This window comes from Neomonachus schauinslandi, chromosome 10 (genome assembly GCF_002201575.2).
Source record: "Neomonachus schauinslandi chromosome 10, ASM220157v2, whole genome shotgun sequence".
Classification (NCBI taxonomy): domain Eukaryota; kingdom Metazoa; phylum Chordata; class Mammalia; order Carnivora; family Phocidae; genus Neomonachus; species Neomonachus schauinslandi.
Window position 1 is genome coordinate 26,773,723 of NC_058412.1, and position 22,973 is coordinate 26,796,695.

The window sequence follows — 22,973 nt, forward strand, 5'->3', positions numbered from 1 at the left end:
TCTGACACAGGTACTTTTTATGTCCCAGGGACCCCAGGATGAGGCTGGATTCTCTGGACACTCACCATGGTGGTGTATTTCCCTTTCTTCCATAAACTCTCTGTTTAAACTTGGGTAAATTATGTAATCTTTTTGGCCTCAGGGCTCTCCTTTATAAAGTGAGGTAGTTTACCTGGAGAATAAAAGGTCCCCTTGAAAAGTAGAAATGCTCTCTGTCTCTCCTCTACCACAATCTCTTTCTCTATTAGAACGACAGAGTTTCTCTGAGTAGACAAAAAAAAAAAAGCACTATCAGAAGACTTGAATGAGCAAGCTGATGAAATCAGGTGTTCAGAGACCAGTCCTTGCAGCTGCACTGACCAGTAAACAACCCTTCCCTGGTTTCTGGTTTCTCCTTTTAGAGCGATAAACAACAACAAAGGAAGAATACCAGCTCAACTTGTATAATCGCTAGTTGGTGACTCATGATCTAAGTGCTGGGAATTATTCACAGGAAGCTATCCTGAAAAGCCCACAGTGATGAGTACCTGTGGATTACTCAAATCTGACATGGAGGAGTAAGCTGTTAATAGTTGTAGTCAACGTATCCAAAGCAACATAGAGAGGAAGTGGGAGAGAGTGAAACTGGATACTCACTGTAATGTGAGGAATCTAAAAATGTATTTGCCTTTCAGCATGAGTAATTACATATTTTTATATAAATATCCCAGTATACATTCTGTTTTCCCTTAATCTTTCCAGAATCTACAAAGTAAAGTGTTGAGAGGGCGTTTGCACCAAGTCCCATGCTCTTTGGGAATCATTAGTGGACGTCTATTTTGTTGATTATGAGAGCTTTTCTGCAAAAGAAAGCACAGAAATCTGGGGGAATTGCAAAACTTGGAGGTAATGTAGACATTTTAAACATATTGTAAGTGGAAATAAATAATTTATTAGCCAAAGCAAGCTTGACGAATGCTGTAGAAATCCTTAAACTTGCTTTCTTGTTTGGGCACGAGGTGAAGTTTGTCTTGCAATTCGAACCTACTTTGTAAATGAAAATATGCCAGAAGGTATAGTAGTTGTGATTCTAGTTTGTTTAACCCACGAATAGTAACATTCTTAAGATCTGCCCAATGAAGGGTCCTCTTTAGCTTTCCCTTAGCATCTGTGATGTCAACAGGCAGCCTATGTGTCTGAGGTAGGGGCTCCCAAATGCAAATGTCTGCAGGAAATTATCTCCCTGTCCAGAACAACTGATATTTCACTTTCCTCTTAAATCTACTAAAAAGAAAAGGCACATAGTGGGGTGATAAATGGCAATGACCCTTGGCCTCAGTTGGGGAAACAATAGAGGGTAGTGGGAACTTTGAGGAATTAGAAGGCAGTTGCTACTCAGCTCCAGCCAGATGTTACCTCATGGGGCAGATCTGATTTTTCCATAAGAATCTAGAAAACTGGGGTGCCTGGGTGACTCAGTCAGTTATACATCTGCCTTCAGCTCAGATCATGATCCCAGGGTCCTGCTTCCCACCCCCCCCCCGCCCCGCTCATGCTCTCTCTCTCAAATAAATAAATCTTTAAAAGAATCTAGAAAACTGGAATTGTAAAAAGTGAAAGTCTGGATTTGTACATGTTGTAAATAATGCAAAATTTTTGAAACTTCGTGAGAGCCAATCCTGTGTGGGCCTAACAACAACAACAAAATACATCTATGGGGCAGATCTCTGTCCAAGAGGTCACTGTTTTATAATCTGTGGATGCTGAGTGAGGAAGACCTTATTTTGCACCATCTGCAATTTGGAGAAAAGAACTTAAGATTTCTGGTTCAGGGGCGCCTGGATGGCTCAGTTGGTTAACCGTCTGCCTTCGGCTCAGGTCATAATCCCAGGGTCCTGGGATCGAGCCCCACGTCGGGCTCCCTGTTCCACAGGGAGCCTGCTTCTCCCTCTCCCTCTGCCCCTCCTCCCTGCTTATGCTCTCTCGCTCTCTCTGTCAAATAAATAAATAAAAATCTTAAAAAAAAAAAAAAAAAGACTTGTAGTTCAGTAGTTCAGTATTTGTATGTCTTTAAATAGACATTCTCAGATAAAGAGAAAAACGTCAAAAGAGCATTTGAGAACGATATAATGATTAAGCAGCCACTGTACTTTTATATTTAATTTCTATGGCATCAGAGCCAATTTCTTAGATTTTATGGAAGCTATGATTTTGTATTAGGACCCACAAGAACACCTATGCGAGATGTTGCTGATGTCAAGCATATGGTATCTGTTCAGTCATCTTGCTGTGAACATGGTTCTCAATAAAAACTCATTGGGGTGGTTCAGATCGCTCCATATTACAACAAAGATGTGGAGATTTGGAGACATCTAGATGACATAAACAATTTGCCAGCTTTTATAAAAGAGATGTTTGGCACTGGGTAGACAGCACATTACCAAAGTCAACACTCTCTTACCCAAAAGCAAAACTAAATTTTGGGGAAAAAAAATAACTAGAATGGCTGAGGACCAGAAACAATTTTATAAAACTTGGGCTCCATTTACATTGCTTTAGATTCCTGAAGGTAACACAGTTGGGTCTTGAGTGTTCCTTCATTTTTCAGTATAGACACCATTTGAGATACTCCAGTATTTTCTTTCCGCAGTCATTGATGTTTTATGGTAGCTTTTTTCCCCTTTATTGCCCAAACCAAGTATTACTGCAGAATAATAAGTTAATGAGAGGCTTAAACATTTTCATTTGTATTTTTCTGTTTTAAGAAGGCAATAAATAATCGCGTTGTATTTAGTAGTGAGGAAGTATCTTTTTACCACCACGCTTCGTAAATCCTTTCAGGTTTTATGTGATTAATAGTTGAAGCGTGCTAAGACAGCTAAATAAATAAATAAATACATTCCCTGGTTCCTGGACTAGAAATTAGAGGTGTTGAAAAAAAGTCACTGAAAATGAGATATTGTGGTGAGATATTGGTGAGGGTTTAAAACTATGTGAACATGGGGACTTGTGAAATCCCCACAAATTACCACAGAAGTTGATGAGGTTCTCATTCTAATTTTAGTGCCCAGCTCGGTTTCACTTACTATTTCAACTCTTCAACATCCTTATTGTGACTAGTAGATCCATCAGCAGAACTTTTGGTGGAAGTGTTTTTGTGTGATTTCTACTCTTAAGAATTGTTTTTATGGATATTAATAACCTAATATGCATTTATTCCCATGCTGGAGAAAAATGATTGCAATGTCAAGACTTGGATCCTATTCATGACTCTTTGGTACACATGAAATACTACTGGGATTGCTATATGAATCTACTAAAATCTCCTCCTCTTTAACTTCTTTGGGGACATGTATTGTCTGTGTATCCCCTTAAGTACTTATATGCTTGATAGATATTTCTTCAAAAAATAGATTGTAACCGATCGATAAAAATATGAATAGTTGAGGGACGCCTGGGTGGCTCAGTCATTAAGTGTCTGCCTCTGCCTTCAGCTCAGGTCATGATCCCAGGGTCCTGGCATCGAGTCCCGCATCGGGCTCCTTGCTCAGTGGGGAGCCTGCTTCTCCCTCTTCTTGTGTTTCCCCCTGCTTGTGTTTCCTCTCTCTCTCTCGGCAAATAAAAAAATAATAAAATCTTTAATATATACATACATATATATACTTTATATATATATTAATTGTATATGTATATATATAAATAGGTGAATATGAATAGGTTGAGTTATATGTCTAGAGGCAGCTACTTTGTCCTCCCAAAATAATGAATACTACATAGTAAGAAGCTAATTATGGAATCTTTATTTAAGGAAATGTGGGCCTAAAGCACAGTTAGTAGAAATGGGATTTAAACTAGTTCTCACTTCATAACTCAAATTTCCAGCCTATGCTGCCTTTCCCCCTGGTTTCTTTGTTTCTTTCTCTCTTATTTCTTTCTTTTGCAAAATGAGTATATGTAGGTCAACTTATGGGGCTTATAACTTTGAGAGAAATGATATAAATACGAATCATTTTATTCCATAGGTAGAAGGCACTTTTTGGTCATTTACCAGGAAGAAAATAAATAATAGTAGCTAACACTTACCAAGAATATACTATGTTCCAGTTAATAAGCCCTTAACCTTTATTAACTCATTTAATTCTTTTTTTTGAAGTATTTTATTTGTAGATTTTATAGATGTTTTATTTAATTATAAAACAATGTTTTGTTTTTTAATATTTAATTTTAGAAACTTTTTATTAACATATAATGTAGTATTTGTTTCAGGGTACGTGTCTGTGATTCATCAGTCTTACACAATTCACAGCGCTCACCATAGCACATACCCTCCCCAATGTCCATCACCCAGCCACCCCATCCCTCCCACCACCCTCCACTCCAGCAACCCTCAGTTTGTTTCCTGAGGTTAAGAGTCTCTTACGGTTTGTCTCTTTCTCTGATTTCGTGTTAACTCATTTAATTCTTGTAACAACCCTACAACATAGATCCTATTACTATCGAGGTATACAGGTACAGAGACACAGTAAGACTACATAAAGTGCCCAAGGCCACATACTAGAAAGCACAAGAGTACAGTTTGGTCCCAGTGGTCTGGCTCTAGAGTCCAGACTCTTACCCATCAGTCGAGCTGTGCTCAGAACTCATTAAGTGACTAAAATGTGTGAAGCCTGCACAAACCCACAGCAAAGGGCTGCGTTGGATTATATCACGTGGACCTTCACAGTGGCTTTTAGTTCTGCTCCTTACAACATGGTAGCCCTCTCTCCCCCTCTCAATGTTTCTTGAATGAAAGAATGATCACATAGATTCTTTAATTCCAGTTTTAAGAGCTCCCCATTCTGTTAGCATTCCTGCTTCTCCACAGCTCTCTGCCTTTTTCAGTGTCCTTTTCTTTGCATGTGGTTTCTCCTTTTCTCCACTCAGTGCAACCCCACTCATGCTTTAAGGCCACAGCTCAACTGTATGAGTCAGAAGTTTTTACTTCTCTCGTGACTCTTTCATAATGCCCTGTATCGTCATTTCTGTTTATTTTGTGCCCCCCCCTTCTTTAGATTCTAAGGACTCTGAGATCACAATCTGTGCCTGATATAATCTTGTACCTCTGCCATGGTGTTAATCACAGTGTCTGGCACAGAAATAACTGTTTATTAAACAAATGATAAAATGACTGGAAGAAGTATTCAGTGTAATTTTATTCTCTATAACATAAATCTGTAATAAAAATCTGGAAGCATGTCTTGACATTCCATCAGGGGCATGTTAATATAAGAGGAGTAAATTCATTCAATAAAACTTAAAAAAATCAAGACAAAAATAAGATTGGAGGAAAAAAGTGGAAGAGCAACAAATTTAAAGTCTGCAGATCATGTGGGAAGAATAAGATAGCAGAGCAAGATAACCATATGCAGGTATCAGACGTACTTCTCCGTTAAGAGCTAGAAAGACAAAAGACACTGTTTGGTTCTTAAGAAACCACCGGGGAGACAGATCCATTCAGTAACATAAATCATAAAAGCCTCACGCAAGTCAGTACATTGAGTGCCAAAAATCTGCCTGGAGGACCTGGGAGGGAGGAGAAGAATTCAAGTAGGCATTTAAGAAGTGAGTATGTGATTGCCAAACAGACATATTGAGGGGAAGGAAAACATTCTAAAAACAAAACAAAACATGTACAAAGCATGATGTCCTGGTCAGTTCAGGCTGCTGTAACAAACATACCGTAGACTGGGTGGCTTAAGCAACAAAGTACCTTCATGACTTCATTATCTCCCAAAGGCCCCATCTCCAAATACCCAGGAGTGGCAGTGGAGAGGAAGAGGGGTGGACCCATATGAGAAGCATTTGGGAGGTAGACGATCAGACTTGGATATGGAGGGCTGGCACTGGGAGGTCTCGTTTCTGGCATGGAATACTGGGAGGTAGATGGAGCCATGCATCAAGGAAGGAGATACAGGTACAAAAGTTTAGGAGGGTGGAGAGGACATATTTTTTAAGTAATCAAAAAATTTTAGTGGAAATAATAATTCACAGGCTATTGTATGTCCCTTTAAAGTGTATAGCTTAGTGATTTTTAGTTTATTCACAAGGTTGTACCACAACTGCCACTCTCAAACTTCAGAACATCTTCATCACCCCAAAAAGAAACCCTCAACTCATTGTAGTTACTCCTTTGCCTCCCTTCCCTCAGCCCTTGGAAGCCACTAATTTACTTTTTGTCTCTATGAGTAGAGTCTAGGTCATGAGTATAGTCTTTGCCTATTCTGGACATTTCATCTAAATGGAATTATAGAAAATGGCTTTTTTTTTTTTTTTTTTTTGGTCTGGCTTTTCTCACTTAGCATCAGGTTTTCAAGGTGTACCCATGTTGCAGGATGTATCAGTGCCGTATTACTTTTTATGGCTGAATGAAATTCCATCATATAGATATACTTTATTTTATCCGTCTATTTATCAGTTCATAGACATTTGGGTTGTTTCAACTTTGGGGCTATTATGAATAATACTGCTGAACAGTTGTGTACAAGCTTTTGTGTGGACATAAGTTTTCAGTTCTTTCAGGGATCTATCTACCTAGGAGTGAATTTGCTGAATCATATGGTAACTCTATGTTTAAGTTTTTGAGGAACTTCCAAATTGTTTTCCAAAGTGGACACATCATTTCATATCTCCACTAGCAATGTATGATGGTAAGGTATGAAAACCTACCCTCAAGTTAAATAAAACTTTCCCAAAGGCCCCCCGTATTAAGTGGCAGCCCCCACTCTTGGCTCTCTATGGTACACCATGCAGCTGGCCTCAGTCTGATTTGGAGTTACTGACATGGAAGTGGTAGTTGAAGCCATGGTTGTGGATGAGTTAATTCATGGAGAATCTGAGGTGAGAAGAAAAGTCCAGGCACAGATACCTGTGGACCCCCAGCAGCAGGAGAGGAGTCTGTGTGTGACTGAGAAGGTGTGACCAGAGGCACAGGAGGAGAACCAGGGAAGAGAAGTTGCCAGGAAAACCATCCAAGGGAAGAATTTCAGGGGGAGTGTGGCTAAGAGGTAACACAAGGCTGCTGAGCCTTAGCATAAATGTGGTGACTCCGTCAGAGTAGTTTTAGTGAAATGTGGGAATGGGGAGTGAGGGGAGAACTGGACAGAGCTTGATTTGGGCGGTCTGAAGAGGGGATGGAACCAATCCAGCAAATTCTACGTGGCCGTCAAGGATGGGAGAGGTAAGAGAGTTGGCCAATGGGGAGCTGGTGGGTTTTTTTGTTTCTGGTTTTGGCCAGGGAAGATACCTCCTGTTTACTTAAACTGCTAACAGTTTAGCTCTAATTCATTAATTCTCCCTTTTTTATAGCTGTATCAACAAAACCCTTATTTCCAATCCTTTGCCTCCTCCAACTCTTTAATAGTTACTTTGTGAAAAGGAACCATCCTCTCCCTTTTTTTTCCTCTTCCTGTGTCTCTCTAGATCCTCTAATAAACCCATCTGATTCATGTTTCTAGCAGTTACACAATTTCCGAAGGGTAATTCGGCATATTAAAAATTAGTGCCATCAACCTCTAAACTCCATGAGAATTCCAAAAGTTCTTTTCAGCATTTTGACAGATGCCCACCAACCTCCTTATCCTCTGTATGTAATATGCTATTAATCCATGTATAATGTTGTTCTAGTGGGGAAATATACTCTAAATTCCAAATAACCACTTTACAAATATAGTTGGAAACATTTTGTAATTTTAGGACTTCCTTTTTTTTGTTTTTTTTTTTCATTGGGTTTTGTGCTCTTAAAACTTTAAGAGAGCTTTTTTTGTTCTGATGAGGAAGACAGAGTAATATTGTTTCTCTCGTGTTAGGGATGATGAAAGCAAGCCTTAGAGAAGTTAAATAGGGACCTAAGCCACTACTGACATTTATTAGTCACTAATATTTTCTCTTTCGTTGGTATATACAGGGATTTCTTTTCAGCAGTAAGGTGAATTTAGTTAATGCCTTAAATAAGAAGAGAGATATCACCACCTCTTGAGATTTGTTTTCCTTTTAGAGAAAGGAAGAAACATTTGCTGTAGGAAAAAACACGTGAAATCAGAGAGAATGACAAAGTCATTAAGTGGAGTCTTCTAATTATAGCCTTCAGGCTATATACATTTAATTGACAGTACGGAAATAATTTCAAAAACATTTTTTTGGTCCCTATGCTTTACTTTTAATTGTTTTCAATAAAAGGTCTAGCCCCAAATCCTTGATAGAGACGTGTTTTAAAACTGAGACTTTACCATCCCACAAAAGAGTACCATGAACATACTGGTTTCTAAATAGGAGCAAAAGTTTTCATTTAGATGATAACACACACAGTTTCACTTAAAAAGGAGAAATGAATATTACATTCCCAAGTGGGTCTATTTATGTATACAGAAGTTAGCATTAGAATAGTGTAAGAAATTTAGCTTTTATAGCTTATCACTGTCTCAACAAAACAAAATGCATCCGATAGAATGGGAGAAGATAATTGGATAAAAGGCTAGTATGCAAAATCTATAAAGAACTTATCAAACTCAACACCCAAAGAACAAATAATCGAATCAAGAAATGGGCAGAAGACGTGAACAGACATTTCTACAAAGAAGACATCCAAATGGCCAACAGACACATAAAAAAATGCGCCACATCACTCAGCATCAGGGAAATCCAAATCAAAACCACAATGAGATACTACCTCACACCAGTCAGAATGGCTAAAATTAGCAAGTCAGGAACACGACAGGTATTGGTGAGGATGCAGAGACAGGGGAACCCTCCTACACTGTTGGTGGGAATGCAAGCTGGTGCAGCCACTCTGGAAAACAGTACGGAGGTTCCTCAAAAAGTTGAAAATAGAGCTATCCTAAGACCCAGCAATTGCACTAGCGGGTATTTACCCCAAAGATACAAATGTAGTGATCTGAAGGGGCACCTGCACCCCAATGTTTATAGCTGCAATGTCCACAATAGCCCAACTATGGAAAGAGCCCAGATGTCCATCAACAGATGAATGGATAAAGAAGATATGGTGTGGACTTCCTCTTTTTCCGGCTGGAACCATGGAGGGTGCGGAAGAGAAGAAAAAGAAGGTTCCTGCTGTGCCAGAAACCCTTAAGAAGAAGCGAAGGAATTTCGCAGAGTTGAAGATCAAGCGTCTGAGGAAGAAGTTTGCTCAGAAGATGCTTCGAAAGGCAAGAAGGAAGCTTATCTATGAAAAAGCTAAGCATTACCACAAGGAATATAGGCAGATGTACAGAACTGAGATTCGAATGGCAAGGATGGCAAGAAAAGCTGGCAACTTCTACGTACCTGCGGAACCCAAATTGGCATTTGTCATTAGGATCAGAGGTATCAATGGTGTGAGCCCAAAGGTTCGAAAGGTGTTGCAGCTTCTTCGCCTTCGCCAGATCTTCAATGGCATCTTTGTTAAGCTCAACAAGGCTTCAGTTAACATGCTAAGGATTGTGGAACCTTATATAGCATGGGGGTACCCAAACCTGAAGTCGGTGAATGAATTGATCTACAAGCATGGTTATGGCAAAATCAACAAGAAGCGAATTGCCCTGACAGATAACACATTGATTGCCCGATCTCTTGGTAAATATGGCATCATCTGCATGGAGGATCTGATTCACGAGATCTATACTGTTGGAAAACGTTTCAAAGAAGCAAACAACTTTTTATGGCCCTTCAAATTATCTTCTCCACGAGGGGGAATGAAGAAAAAGACCACCCATTTTGTAGAAGGTGGAGATGCTGGTAACAGGGAAGACCAGATCAATAGGCTTATTAGAAGGATGAACTAAGGTATCTACCATGATTATTTTTGTAACCTGGTCAGTTAATAAATGGCTACTCTCAAATGGAAAAAAAAAAAAAAAAAAAAAAAGAAGATATGGTGTATATATGTATACAATGGAATATTGCTCAGCCATCAAAAAATGAAATCTTGCCATTTGCAATGACATGGATGAAACTAAAGGATATTATGTTAAGCGAAATAAGTCAATCAGAGAAAGACAATTATCATATGATCTTACTGATACATGGAATTTAAGAAACAAAACAGGGGATCATAGGGGAAGGGAGGGAAAAATAAAACAAGATGAAATCAGAGAGGGAGAAAACCATGAGAGACTCTTAATCAGAGGAAACAAACTGAGGATTGCTGGAGGGGATGGGGGTGAAGGAAGGGGGTAACTGGGTGATGGACATTGGGGAGGGTATGTGATGTAGTGAGCACTGGGTAGTATATGAGACTGATGAATCACTGAACTCTACCTCTGAAACTAATAATACACCATATGTTAATTGCATTTAAATTAAAAAATAAAAATAAAATCTAAAAAATAAATCTTATCACTGTCAATAGTAAAATTGGATAATAACATTAATACTAATAAAGCAGCATTGTACCGTCTCCATGCTTTTCATAATGTATCCATTTACTTACACTTTTTAAAAAATCCAATGACAGTTCAGAACTCAGTGCATCCCAATCATTTTACTGTTCTTGTTCTAAGTATTGTCTTATATGTGTTCTTTTTTCCTGTGGGGGTAAGTTTTTTGATAACAGTTTGATGATATCAATCTCTTGCCCAATTCTAGAATCAAGCTCAGATATTTCTGGTTGCTTTGCTGTCTGACACCACTGAATTTAGCTGGTATTTTCTGTTCTAGTTTTGTGACCCATAAAACTTAATATTCTCAGATGTCTCCTTTTCAGGAAGCCTTCCCAGCTCTCTTCGGTTAAATTTTATCCCACTTTTGTGCTCCCATAACACCCAGGGCATGTTTCTCTGGCACTGGACTTAATGGGCTTGTTGTTTTATAATAATAGGTTTATAATCTGTAAACTGAAATGGGATGTAGGCTCTTTAAGTGAGCTCTTTACATCTCCAGCCCATATCATAGCACTTAATATTTAGTAGATATTTAATAATCATTGGCCTTTCTTTTTTTTTCTCAACCAAACAAATGCCTTTCTGTGAGCATGGAGATACTTTTGAAGTCAGTTCTTCATTATGTTAGTGCTTCTTGCTGCATTCCTATGAAACAACTTAGAACTCAGAATTTAGAATGCTTTCCTAGTGTTCTCAAAGATAGCAGCTTCCACCCCCAGCACAGAAGGATGGTAGGTTAGAGAGAGATTATACTGCAGGCTGTGCCTTCTGTTCACGTTCTTTTGTTTCTTAGAGGCTTTCTGTATAGTATCTTCATTCTCTTAGAGCCTCCTTTGTGTAGATTCTAACCCATGAGATTGTCCTCTGGCCTCAGTGGGTGGATCCCTAAGAGTTATTTACTCATGCCAGTTACTGAAAATGTCTTCTTGCTCCTGGTGGGCACATGTAGGCATGACCATGTTAGTGCTGGTACCAAGTACGGAACAGAAGTGAATAACCAGCTCAGAGCTCATCCCATGTGGCTTCCTTGCATTTTTTTGGTAACAATTAAGTAACAAGCTTTAGCTGTGTTTTATTTGTTGCTAGATTTCTGGGGAGAATACTGGCCTCCCAGAGTTCAATGGGTAAAGCACTCAGCACCGTGATGGCACAGACAGCATTCAAAACGATGACCTCTTCTTTCTTCTCCTCCACTCATCATCATCATCAAGCTCACTCTGGAGTAAATGAACAAGGGGACGTGACTTCTTTTCAAGGGATTTGGAACCAGGTCCTTCCCAAGCATTAGTGCCACAGACAAGATTCTTATGAATATAATGCTGAAGGAAACACTGGTCTTCACAAAAACTATTTTCCCAAGGCCTAAAATTTTAACTTCTAAGCTAAATATTTTCTAGTTCTGAATCTTATTTTGGGATATTATTTACCATTTGAACACTAGAGTTGCCATAGTAGGTCATAACATTTCCATGGAGTTGAATGTGTCCATCTGGAAACCATCTGATTGCAAATGTCTAATATGTGTATATATCGGTTTTCTTCCGTGTTTAGCTTCAGCCAAATGCTAGGAAAATACCTCCTCAGTTGGACTTTGGAATTTCATATTTATTACTAGAGCTTCTTCAATATTCTCATTTCTCATTCAACTCATGTCAGATAGCTGTAAATATGTTCGTTTGGTTGCCAATAGTATATATCAGTAACCAAGAAAAAATAAATATAATGCATCTTAACCTTGTTACTTAATTGTTAGCCCAAACTACAAGGGGGCCTTGTGGAATGAGCTCTGAGCTGGTTATTGACTTCCGTTCAGTATTTGGTACCAGTGAGTCCCTAAAATGCCAAGCTTGCTCTAATAATAATGGTTATTCATCTTCAGACAATGGAGCCAGTGATAGAATGCTTAGAAGCTAAGCAGAGGACATAGTACACATTTGTTCTAGACAATGCCCAGAAATTTATCTAATAGGCAAGCCTTAACAACAGCTAAGATTTGTGTGGGTAGTAGAAAAAATATAAATTTTCATAGTCAGAGCTGGCTTTGCCACTAAACTAGTAACATGATAGGACAAGTAACTTAACCTCCGTAGGCCTTAATTTCCTCATCTGTGAAATGGGGAGAATAATATTTCGCTTTCGGGGTGTTATAAGATTTAAACATAATACAGGTAATTTTCCCAACATTATGTGTATCACATTACATGCCACCAACAAGTAGTATTTAAAGAAGATATTATTACTTTGTTTTCTAAAATCCGTAACAGTATTGTTTATTAATGCCCTATTGATTTAGGAAAAGCTCTATGCAGGAGAAAAACAAACAACAACAAAATTTTAAAACCCAGGAAAACCTCATTATCACGTTGAATAAATCCATCCAAGGCAAGAATGAAAAAAATTAGAGTTGAGAAAATATTTTCCACGGCGACTCCATATGTCATTGTTATATAACCTTTGGGAATATTTCTCCACTCTCTATAAATGTGGGATACTTGATTCTCTGGGTCATCATGATGGCCCACTTAAAATGTTGTAACTTTGCTGTAAGCATTGGGCTCATTTCCTCAGTATATACTGTCCCAGTTGGTTTGTGATAGAATCAGCTTCGACAGTGACAACCATGAGGCTGTGAGAGTATGATAAGAAGAGTAACTGATTGGAGGAAATAAGGTAGAAAGAGAAATTCAAATAACTGAGAGGCGATGTGGGAAGAAGTGAGAAGGAAAATTAAAATTAAAACAAGACCAATACAGAAATCAGCAAAGAATTCCAGATATGAAAAGTGAGCTGAGAAGGAACAGTAATATATCTTGTGATTTATGACCTTTTTTAGAGGTAATGGATAATGAGGGCATTGGTGAGTGTGCGTGGGGGGTGGGGCAGAGATACAGAAATCCTGGCAAGGAAAGTGCAGGATATGGGCATGGTGGCTGAGGCTGTAGATGCCCAAATGCAGTATCCTGGATCAAGACAAAGGGTGGGAGACAAATGATTTCTCCAATAGTGTCTGTCTTCTTCACTATTTGAAGCAAAGCTAGGTGAAATGGGAGGGATGCATGCCCTTGTGAGGAAACTACCTAGCAAATGCCAACCATGCTTTAGTTCTGAGTTATGGAAACCACATGTGACTGGACCATAATGGCATTAACTCAGAATCGCCTACTCCATAAAGAAGGAACTTGCTGTATAAGTTGTTCCAGAAAAGTTAAATAATTTCAGAAACGTGGCACAAGTGAATGATGTCACCCAGGGAACAGGGAACACGAAATTAATTTCTCTCAAAACAAACTCCAGAAGAAAAACATCAGCCTTTTCAATGGAAATAATGGGAAATAGCCCAGTAATTCTGGTTTCTTTCTTCTGTGCTTTATAACATCTGTTGTATATTTTTTTCTCTTGATAAACCTCAGATCTTCCAGCAGATGACCTTGTCTCCTTCTTTTTAGAGTAAATGAGTCATTAGACAGAAACTTCCTTGACTCTCCGCTATCAAAAGGACAAATCTATCTATACCTCTACCCATTGCCCCCCTCTTTCCTGCTGTTAAATTGAAAAAGGTGGCCAGCTACCTTATGCAAGGTAAATCCCTCCAGCTATGCATGGGTCCATGACTTCTGTCCTCTCAGGGACCTTGTTATGTATATTAAATTCTTTTTCTCCTGTTCCTTAAATTTTCCTTTCCACTGATTCTTAGAGCTTAAATATGGTCAGGTGTCAATTCAGAAGACTGTAATAGGTATCCAGAAACTAAGTCAACATTTCCCTTTGGATGTCTCAGACATCTCTAACTCAACACATCTAAAAATGAACTCATCATTTGTCCAACATGAACTTCCTTCCTCTTCCCCTCAATTTCTCAATCTCAGGGGAGTGGCTTCATAACCCAACCAAATATCTAGCTAGAAACCTGGAAATTATCCCTGAGTCCTCCTTTCTGCTCAATCCCCAAAGCCATTTGATCAGCAAATCTTGTTGGATCTATCTTCAAATTATATTCTGTAACCAACCAGTCCTCTTCATCTCTATTGCCACACACTGGTTTAGATAACAGTCATCTCTTGCCTAGATGGTCATAATTGACTACTAACTGGTTTCAGCATCATCTGTATATGTCTCTACTAATCTCTTTTCCATACTGCAGCTGGAGGGATCTTTAAAAAATCTAGATAGGATCATGTCACCCTCTTATTCATTTTTGAAATCATGGTTTCCCATTGCCTTTCAGATAAAGCCCATACTCCTTCATATAGCTTATAATACTGTTCATGAGCTACTCATACAGACTTCTTAGTCTCATGTCTTGCCACTTGTCAATACTTCAATCATTCTAAATGTCTTTCAGCTTTTCATAATTGCCGTTTTCTCATTCACTCTTTGCCTCGCTAAAACTCCTTTGGCTCCGAATTAACGTAGTGCTCCTCCCCTTCCTGGGATACTTTATTGTAATTACTTGTTTAATTCTTTGCTAGAGTATAAGAATTACGTCTTTCTTGCTCACCAATTTATCCTCTCTGTTTGCTCCTAATCTCTTCTACCAGCCTACTCTAGTATCTTGCTTAGTATCTGGTATCTAATAGATCCTCAGTATTTGTCAAATAACTTCATTGTTTTTCAGGGTTTTGATTCATTTCTCTTACTGAACTTAATAGTCTTGATTCTCCAATGGAGTCTCAGAGAATATAATCACAGCACCTTTCAAATCTCATGTCTGTGGTGAGAAAGGGAGATTAAGCTTGAAGGTGGCCAGAACAACAAATGCTATGTTAATCCTTAAGGCTTAAAGGTTTGTGATCATTAGCACTCATTTTCACTAAGGATTTAGGCATTTAGAGACACCCCCTTATCTCCGTATGAAGGTCATATAAAAGCAAAGACATATTTGTGGTCATTTATACATAAAGACAGTATCTGCCATTAGGAGGGAAGAGTCTTTAAGGGTTTTTGTTAGTTTTTTATTGCAATAGAGAGAATGCTATAGACAAGACTACCTTTGGAAGTTCTAATATGGCCAACATCATTTCAAAACTATTTATTGAATACTTACTAGATACAATATTTCACCTTATAAATCGTGCAGTCCTGGAGCCAGGAGCAACCTTTGCTGTCATTCTGGCATGCTTCCTAGACACCATCTGGGAATTAAGCCTACAACATCTCTGACAGTCATTACTTTACTTTGGCTTGAGAACTTTCGAGAATGAGATTGCATTGCTGATGAGGCCACCTGCCCTACTCCTAGAAGCTCTAATGTCACAATATTTTTTCTCCTGTTTCCTCTTCCTTCTCTAACTTAACATCTCTTTCCTGTCACTTCAATCATATGTCCTCTACTTCACCTAAGTCCTCAACTTAGGAACCCTTAAATACTGGAAGGGAAGAGATAGTGTGGGCAAAGGGAGATACCTTTCCTGAACACCTAGTGTTTTTGTTTTTGTTTTTAATTTTTTTTTAAGACTTTATTTATTTGTCAGAGAGAGAGATGAGAGAGCGAGAGCACAAGCAGGGGGAGCTGCAGGCAGAGGGAGAGGGAGAAGCAGGCTCCCTGCTGAGCAGGGAGCCCGATGCGGGACTTGATCCCAGGACCCTGGGATCATGACCTGAGCTGAAGGCAGACGCTTAACCGACTGAGCCACCCAGGCGTCCCTGAACACCTAGTGTTTTAAAGGACATGCAGTGGGTAGATTTTACGTTACCTCTGAAACTCCTTCAACAATCTAGTAAAGTAAGGAGCATTAATGGCATTTTACTCAGAGGTAACTAAAACTTTCCCCATTTGCTTATCTAATATGGAAATCCAATCCAAGATTCTGAGTCAAGAGACTGGGGTGCTAATTTATGTCTCTTAATGGACAGCTGCATGGAGTTGGCTCCTTTTTACTATTTCTAAAACTGAGAGTATAGTCCTTATTGTCCTAGGCAACCTCAGGAGGATTTTTTGAAGATAGAGGCTTTCATTAACACGAAAGCCTTTTTGCTGCCTGAATACATCATAGCCTTTGGAAATCACACCCAGTAGAACTCTATTGCCCTTTTGAAGTGAGAACTTCTCTCTTAGAAGTAATTCAAGCCCTGGGGAAATTTTGGCTTATTGTGTCCTTTTCAAACTTGTGAGAAAATGTGTATGCTGGGGAGCAATAATTCTTCATTGCAGCCAGAGAGTACCTATCAACACTAAAGCAAGTCCCAAATCATTGGGAGACTGAACAACCTGGACTAAAATAACATTGAAATTCATGTTGAGACAGTCAGGAGTGATTTAGAGTCAGACTTTGATGATCACCACAACAAACTCTTCTAGAGATTTACTAACACTCCAAGGTCAGTGTTTGGAAATTCTTAATGAGTACTCCAATAATAGAAGTATATTTGGACCAAAATAGTATTTTATACTGTGTGTATAGATTTTGATTTTGCCACATTTGCAGGATTTTAATAGGCTGAATTAAAAAAAAAAACTACTTGATTTGAAAAATATCATGTTACCAAATAACTATTTTGAATATTTTTCTTTTTTTAATTGACTTTGTAGATGAAATTTAGACAAAAATCACTCAAGGGTTTTGGAAATGCTTTAGCACCATGAGCATTCTTTTGGGTTTCTATTATTTTAACTCTGGGGATTTCTTTACGTTCTTTTATCAGGTTCTCCAAAGTACTTATTATTCAAATTGGAGAAACCAGTTCTGCAGACTGCATCCCCAGCGCCTTTTCCAATGATGATAACTGCCTTTAAAATTCTTTCAGACCTGGAGATCTTTCAGGGTGAAACCAGTGGGTAAGTATTTCTTTAAACTATTGTAGATTATGTGAAAAGCTTGACAAGATAAATATGCCTAAGAAAACTAAAAGAAACATGCTATGATATTAATAAGAGTTGTCTTTGGATGATGAGATGATGGGTAACTTTTTTTCCCTTCCTTTTTCCTTACTGTCTTATTTTAAATGGAGAATATATATTGTTTTTTAAATTTATTTTTATTTTTATTTTTTTATTATTATGTTCAGTTAGCCACTTTATAGTACATCATTAGTTTTTGATGTAGTGTTCAGTGATTCATTAGTTACTTATAACACCCAGTGCTCATTATAGCACGTGCCCTCCTTAATACCCATCACCCTATATTGCTTTTATAATAAAGAAGCTTTACTGTTGAAAAAGCAGTTCTAGACACAATAATAGCCATACATATAAAATGAGACCTCAGGTACATGTGCAGGTGACAGAACGCTAAGCAGGGGCACAGACCCATCTCCTGATTGCAGAAATAGATTGTAACTGGATAGTCTGGCCCCCCTGGCTTTCACGTGCTGGCTTCACTGTGGATCACAAATATAACTCCAAACATGGTGACAGGTCTTTGGTACCAGGTTATTTCCAACCCCTTATGGAAGGGTAATACCTTCCTCAAGTAGAACAGCTGAATAATTTTGGTTTTGACTTGAGACTCTAGTTTAGTTAATCTAGGCTGTTTGGTTCTAAGTAATATATTTACTCTTCAGTAACAAGTGTTAACAAGATAAAAAGTGTCTGTATAGACGTGAAGGGGAATCAGACTTGTCAGTTGTCCAATCTTGACTTTTAATGGGATTGACAGAATTTACATTAGGGAAATAAGAGAAGTGCTGCCCTCAAAATGTCCTGGAAGAGATAGCAAGTTCTTATTATGAATGCAGAAAGATCCTATCAAGTCTAGAAAGCTGGCAGGAACTTCTGTCCCAGGATGTTTACTAAATGCTGATTTAAATTGCTAAAACAAACTAAAAAATTTATAGTACACGTGCATACAAATATATAGTTACTCAAAGGCAAACTTTTTACAGTTTTATATTTTATTCATTTCTTCATCAATTCACTAATTCATCAAATGCTTTTCTTAGTATCTTCTCTGTGAGGGACAAAATCTTTGGAGCTGGGGAGTACACCAGAGAAGAAAACACAAAAATCCCTGCATTCATCGAGCTTATGTTTATAGTGCTAGAGAGATTTCAAAACAAATAAACAAGTAAAATATATAGTATGTCATATGGGGAAAACTGTTAATGAAGAAAAATAAATCCAGGAGGTGAGGTAGGGCATGCCAAGTAGGAGGTGAGTATGGGGAGAGAGGTCTTGTTGTTTTATTTTTTTAAATTTTTAAATTTATTTTTTTAAAGATTCTATTTATTTATTTAATTGACACAGAGAGAGAGGGAACACAAGGCAGGGGGAGAGGGAGAGGGAGAAGCAGGCTTCCCGCTGAGCAGGGAGCCCGATGCGGGGCTTGATCCCAGGACCCTGGGATCATGACCTGAGCCGAAGGCAGATGCTTAACGACTGAGCCACCCAGGTGCCCCGGTCTTATTGTTTTAAATAGGGTGGTCAGGAAAAGCCTCACCGATTAGGTAACTTGGTGAAGAGATGTAAAAAGAGTTGGTTCCAGACATCTTTAATATTTCCCTTTCACAAATCATTTGAGTAGCAGAAGTGGGAGAGCCCTGATCCAGTGTTTCTGTTATTTTTTACCGCACGTGGGAAATAATCCAACTTTTTATGCCTTGAGCATGGCACCTTCAGCACAAGAATATGGTTTTTACACAGAAATAATACATGGTAAAAAATTTTCCTTAAAGTTATATGCCTATTGCACAGACCCACTCAACTGTCACTCTTTGGGGTCTGATTGCACTAACACAACCATACACAGGAACATTAGCTTTTTTCCCCTATTCATTCATGTGTTTGCTTTCTGAAGTTGACTTTGAGCCTACTGAAGGCAGGGGTGGGACAATGATTTGTTCATCTTAGCAGCCTCAGTGCTTAGCCCGGTGCCTGGCATTTGTCGGGTCCTCAATGCTTACCAGTTGAATAATCACATTTTGAAAGTAAAATAGACATTGATTTCAAACAGCTTAAGAGATTCATGCCCAGTGGCCACATTTACCTATTAAACTGCCCAAAGTAGATAACTGTCTTACATCATGATGACCTCTGACCTTCTTTAGGCCCTATATGGAGCTGCCACGAGGACTCTGTAAAACAAAGTGATGGTGTTTCCAACAGCAGTACGTCCAGTATGAGGAACTCTAAGAGGTTTCTAATCCCCATTTTTCCCGTGACAGTGCTATAACATGGGACCTCTGTCATACCCACATATTTCTTCTACCTAGGTGACAGATCATTTGGCTAGGTTCTCTTTCTGACTAGATTAGGGGACAAAATTATGACAGTTTATGATATCCATACTTGAGAGAGCAATGAAAGGGGGCAAAGGAAACTAAAAGCTTTATTTTACAGTGGAGTCCTGATTCTAGACCTTACTAATTGTGTGGTTTTAGACTAGTTGCTGCATCTCTGCAAATCCATGACCTCATCTGTAAACTGGGAGTAATAATTACTATCGTTTGGAAGCACTGTTATGAAGCATCATTGTGTTGATCATAACAGTATTATTATGAAGGTTAAGTTGGATAATATATAAAGCATTTGGTAGAGTGCCTGGTACGTAATGTGAGTGTTCAGTAGGTTTTTGTTAATACTTTCACTACTACTATTATTGTTACTATTAGAGAAATCAGGCAAGTAAGATTTTTTAAATCAGTTGTTGAATGTTTATATGATCATTGAGGATGATGCTCATCAATATATTTGCACTTCAAAATTTACCTCCTTCTATATACTTGTAATAATATTAAACCAAGTAACATTTATAATATTCTTGAATGTCTCTCTTATCACTTAAGAATATGAAGAAAACGTAAGATATTATATTAAAAAAATGTCAGCTGCAAAATGGAATGGTATCTCACAGAACATTTCTGTGGTTCTGGAGTGCCCTATATGCTAAGGAGCACTTTAGCAGGCATTTTACCATCATGGTGGTTGACATAATCTCTGTCACTCTGAGACTTTTCTTGGGGAAAGATACAGTCAATGGAAGTCCTTATCTTTTTAGGTGGAAAAGTAATGCCTTAATGAGGTCTTGAACTCTAATCTGATAACTTTCGTTTCTTGTTTCCTTAGAGTCTTGAAGTATGACTAAGGACAGAAACCAGTAGCAGCACAGACATCACCAAGTTGTGTGATTATGGAGATGGTCTACCTGATGCTGAAAATGTGCCTAGTTTTTTGACAACGGCTAAATAACCATGGGGTCAAGTGGGCTTGGAAAAGCAGCAACATTAGATGAACTGTTGAGCACTTGCATTGAGATGTTTGGTATGAGCCTTTTCTCCCTTTGATATAGCTTGATACTCTCACTTCTCCCTATTCAGATGTGAGTGTTGCTGTGGAACAGAATTCAGTCTCCATCTTTGGCATTTAAGTCCTTTTTGATTGACCCCAATCTATCTCCCTAGTAACACTGCCCTGTGCATTTCCTTCCCTTTAATGCCCACAGCTAATATGCCAGCCATACTGTCCACTTAATGTTTCTGGAACATCCCCTGCATCTTTCTACCTCTGTGCCTTCACTGAAATTCTGCTTCAGGGCTCAGCTCAGATGCTGTTTCAGATGTTCATTATACCATTCCTAATCTCTGCTGTCAGGACTGCTGATTGCTTCCTCCCACAGCCCTTTGTGACTTTCCCACGGTGCTATGATCATTTCTCGGTCTTTTGGATCACAGAAGTGTGGATAGCACAGTCTGCTGCATTTTAATTTGCATATATGTCTTGTATCTCCTACTAGGTTACAGACTTTACAGCTATATGCTTTTTCATGTTGTTTACATATCCACCTCAGGATTTCAGATTATTCTTTGTACAAATGGAGTCACATTTGTACAAAACAAATGGAGTTGTTTTTTAAATTGATCATTACAGGAGGAGTTAGACCAGAGTAGGGTGGCCAGATAAAATACAGGATGATCAGTTAAATTTGAATTTCAGATAAAGTTTATTTTTAGTGTAAGCATGTCCTAAATAATGCATGGGTCATACTTATACTAAAAAATTATTTGTGGTTTACCTTAATTCGGATTAACTAAGTGTCCTGTATTTCTGTTTGCTAAATCTGGTAGTCCACCAGAGGGTGGGTGAAACCCCACATCCACTTAACTTGTAAGAAAGTACCAATGGAAAGAGGAGGAAAACAATAATTGGGTCTACAAGAAATTTTTGACACTAATGTTTCTCTACTGTTATTAGAAAAAGAGAAGAGTAGTACTGTTGTCTCCTCACCCCGCATTTTATTTTATTTTTTAACAGATGACAATGGAGAGCTGAATAATAGTTATTTGCCAAGAATAGTTCTACTGATGCACCGATGGTATTTATCTTCCACTGAATTGGCAGAAAAACTTCTCTGCATATATCTTTTCAACTACCGTGTAACTTCTACAATCATAAATCAAGTTCTGTATTTAGATAGAGCGTCTAACAAAAGCCAGTAAATTAAGATGAATAAATAGTCTTTAGTCAGTTATCCAGCTGTTTTGTGGATATATATAGATGTCTAGACAAGACATCTGGATGATGGACCAAACAGTTGACTATCCATCTGGATGTTTTGGCTCTACTTAAAAATAATCACTAGATATAAAATGAAACAGAAGCTATAGGCTGAATGTTTCTAACTTGACTTAAACATTTCTGCTGTTAGTACAATGAAAGAATAGTCAACACTGATTCCAGACCTAATTTATTCCTTTTAGGATAGCAAAATGATGGACGTAGAGGATACAGTTTAGACACATGGAAATGCCAGCCAAAATAATAGGATCTGGCTCAGGCACAGACACCACCTGAGTTTTCACATCTTTCCTTGCTTACAAGACACAAAGAACATTCTAGCAAGTTTATTGCGATTTGTTGGTTGATCTTAATTTCAGATTTCCTTCTGATATAAAAGCAAAAAAAAAAAATAGTAGAAACTCCAATTTTATAATAAGGGCTTTTAGCAGTCTACCACTTTTGAACACACAGCAGTCCTGAAAGGTGGTTGAAAGCCGAATGGTCCAAAATGAAAAAACAGTCTCAGATTTATAAGGATGTTTTTTTTCCCGGAGATCTAATGTTTATTATGTAATCACTAATATTGGTTCCTACAGTCTCGGCCTACTTCAAGCCCAGGGGACCTTGCAGATGACTGGGAAGACTTACAGGGTAGGAGGAGCCTGAAAGGCAGAGGGTCTGTCAAATGATTCTGAGGGTCACGTGGGCGTCCATCTGCTCATTGCAAGCTTCCTCCACTTCCTACTTCTTCCCTCCGTCCTCCCTACAACCTTAGGGCAGAAGGGGATGCAGAAAGGGTAAGGGGACATTAACCCTGAACAGAGGTCCCTGAAAGTGAGCAAGATCCTAGTCCCCAGATCTCAATATTGAGGGGTAGTGTGTAGATGACAATTATTCAGTGCTGACATCGTCAGAGCCCATTGTCTTCCCATTTGAACATCCACATAACCCAAATGTCCCCAGGATGGCCTTCTTATTAGGAATTCATCTAAATTGGTCAAACAGCTGCAGGTGTGGGCAAAGGAAACAAGGTGCAGGGATTTTTTCTTTAACTAGTGTACGTATCGAGATGCCAGTGGAGAAAGCTGTGATGAATTTCGGTTAAAGATCTGCTACTTCATGAGGTAAATATACATGTAATTGTCTTGTAG

The 22,973-nt window shown here is 38.5% G+C and overlaps 2 protein-coding genes across 4 annotated transcripts in view; both read left to right on the forward strand.

Moving 5' to 3' along the window:
* The first annotated feature begins 9,025 nt into the window (after window positions 1–9,025).
* LOC110587285 (60S ribosomal protein L7-like) lies at window positions 9,026–9,852 on the forward strand. Its single transcript, XM_044918748.1, has one exon. It carries the CDS (start codon window positions 9,048–9,050, stop codon window positions 9,792–9,794), a length of 747 nt encoding a protein of 248 aa, XP_044774683.1. The 5' UTR covers window positions 9,026–9,047; the 3' UTR covers window positions 9,795–9,852.
* A 10,664-nt stretch (window positions 9,853–20,516) lies between these two features.
* The window catches only part of RASGRP3 (RAS guanyl releasing protein 3), a 36,885-nt gene continuing 34,428 nt past the window's right edge, over window positions 20,517–22,973 (forward strand). For all 3 annotated transcript variants that reach the window (XM_044918750.1, XM_044918749.1, XM_021697508.2), the window contains exons 1-3: window positions 20,517–20,586; window positions 21,577–21,679; window positions 22,884–22,946. In XM_044918750.1, coding sequence (XP_044774685.1) covers window positions 20,517–20,586; window positions 21,577–21,679; window positions 22,884–22,946 — 236 coding nt within the window. The remainder of the gene's footprint in view (window positions 20,587–21,576; window positions 21,680–22,883; window positions 22,947–22,973) is intronic.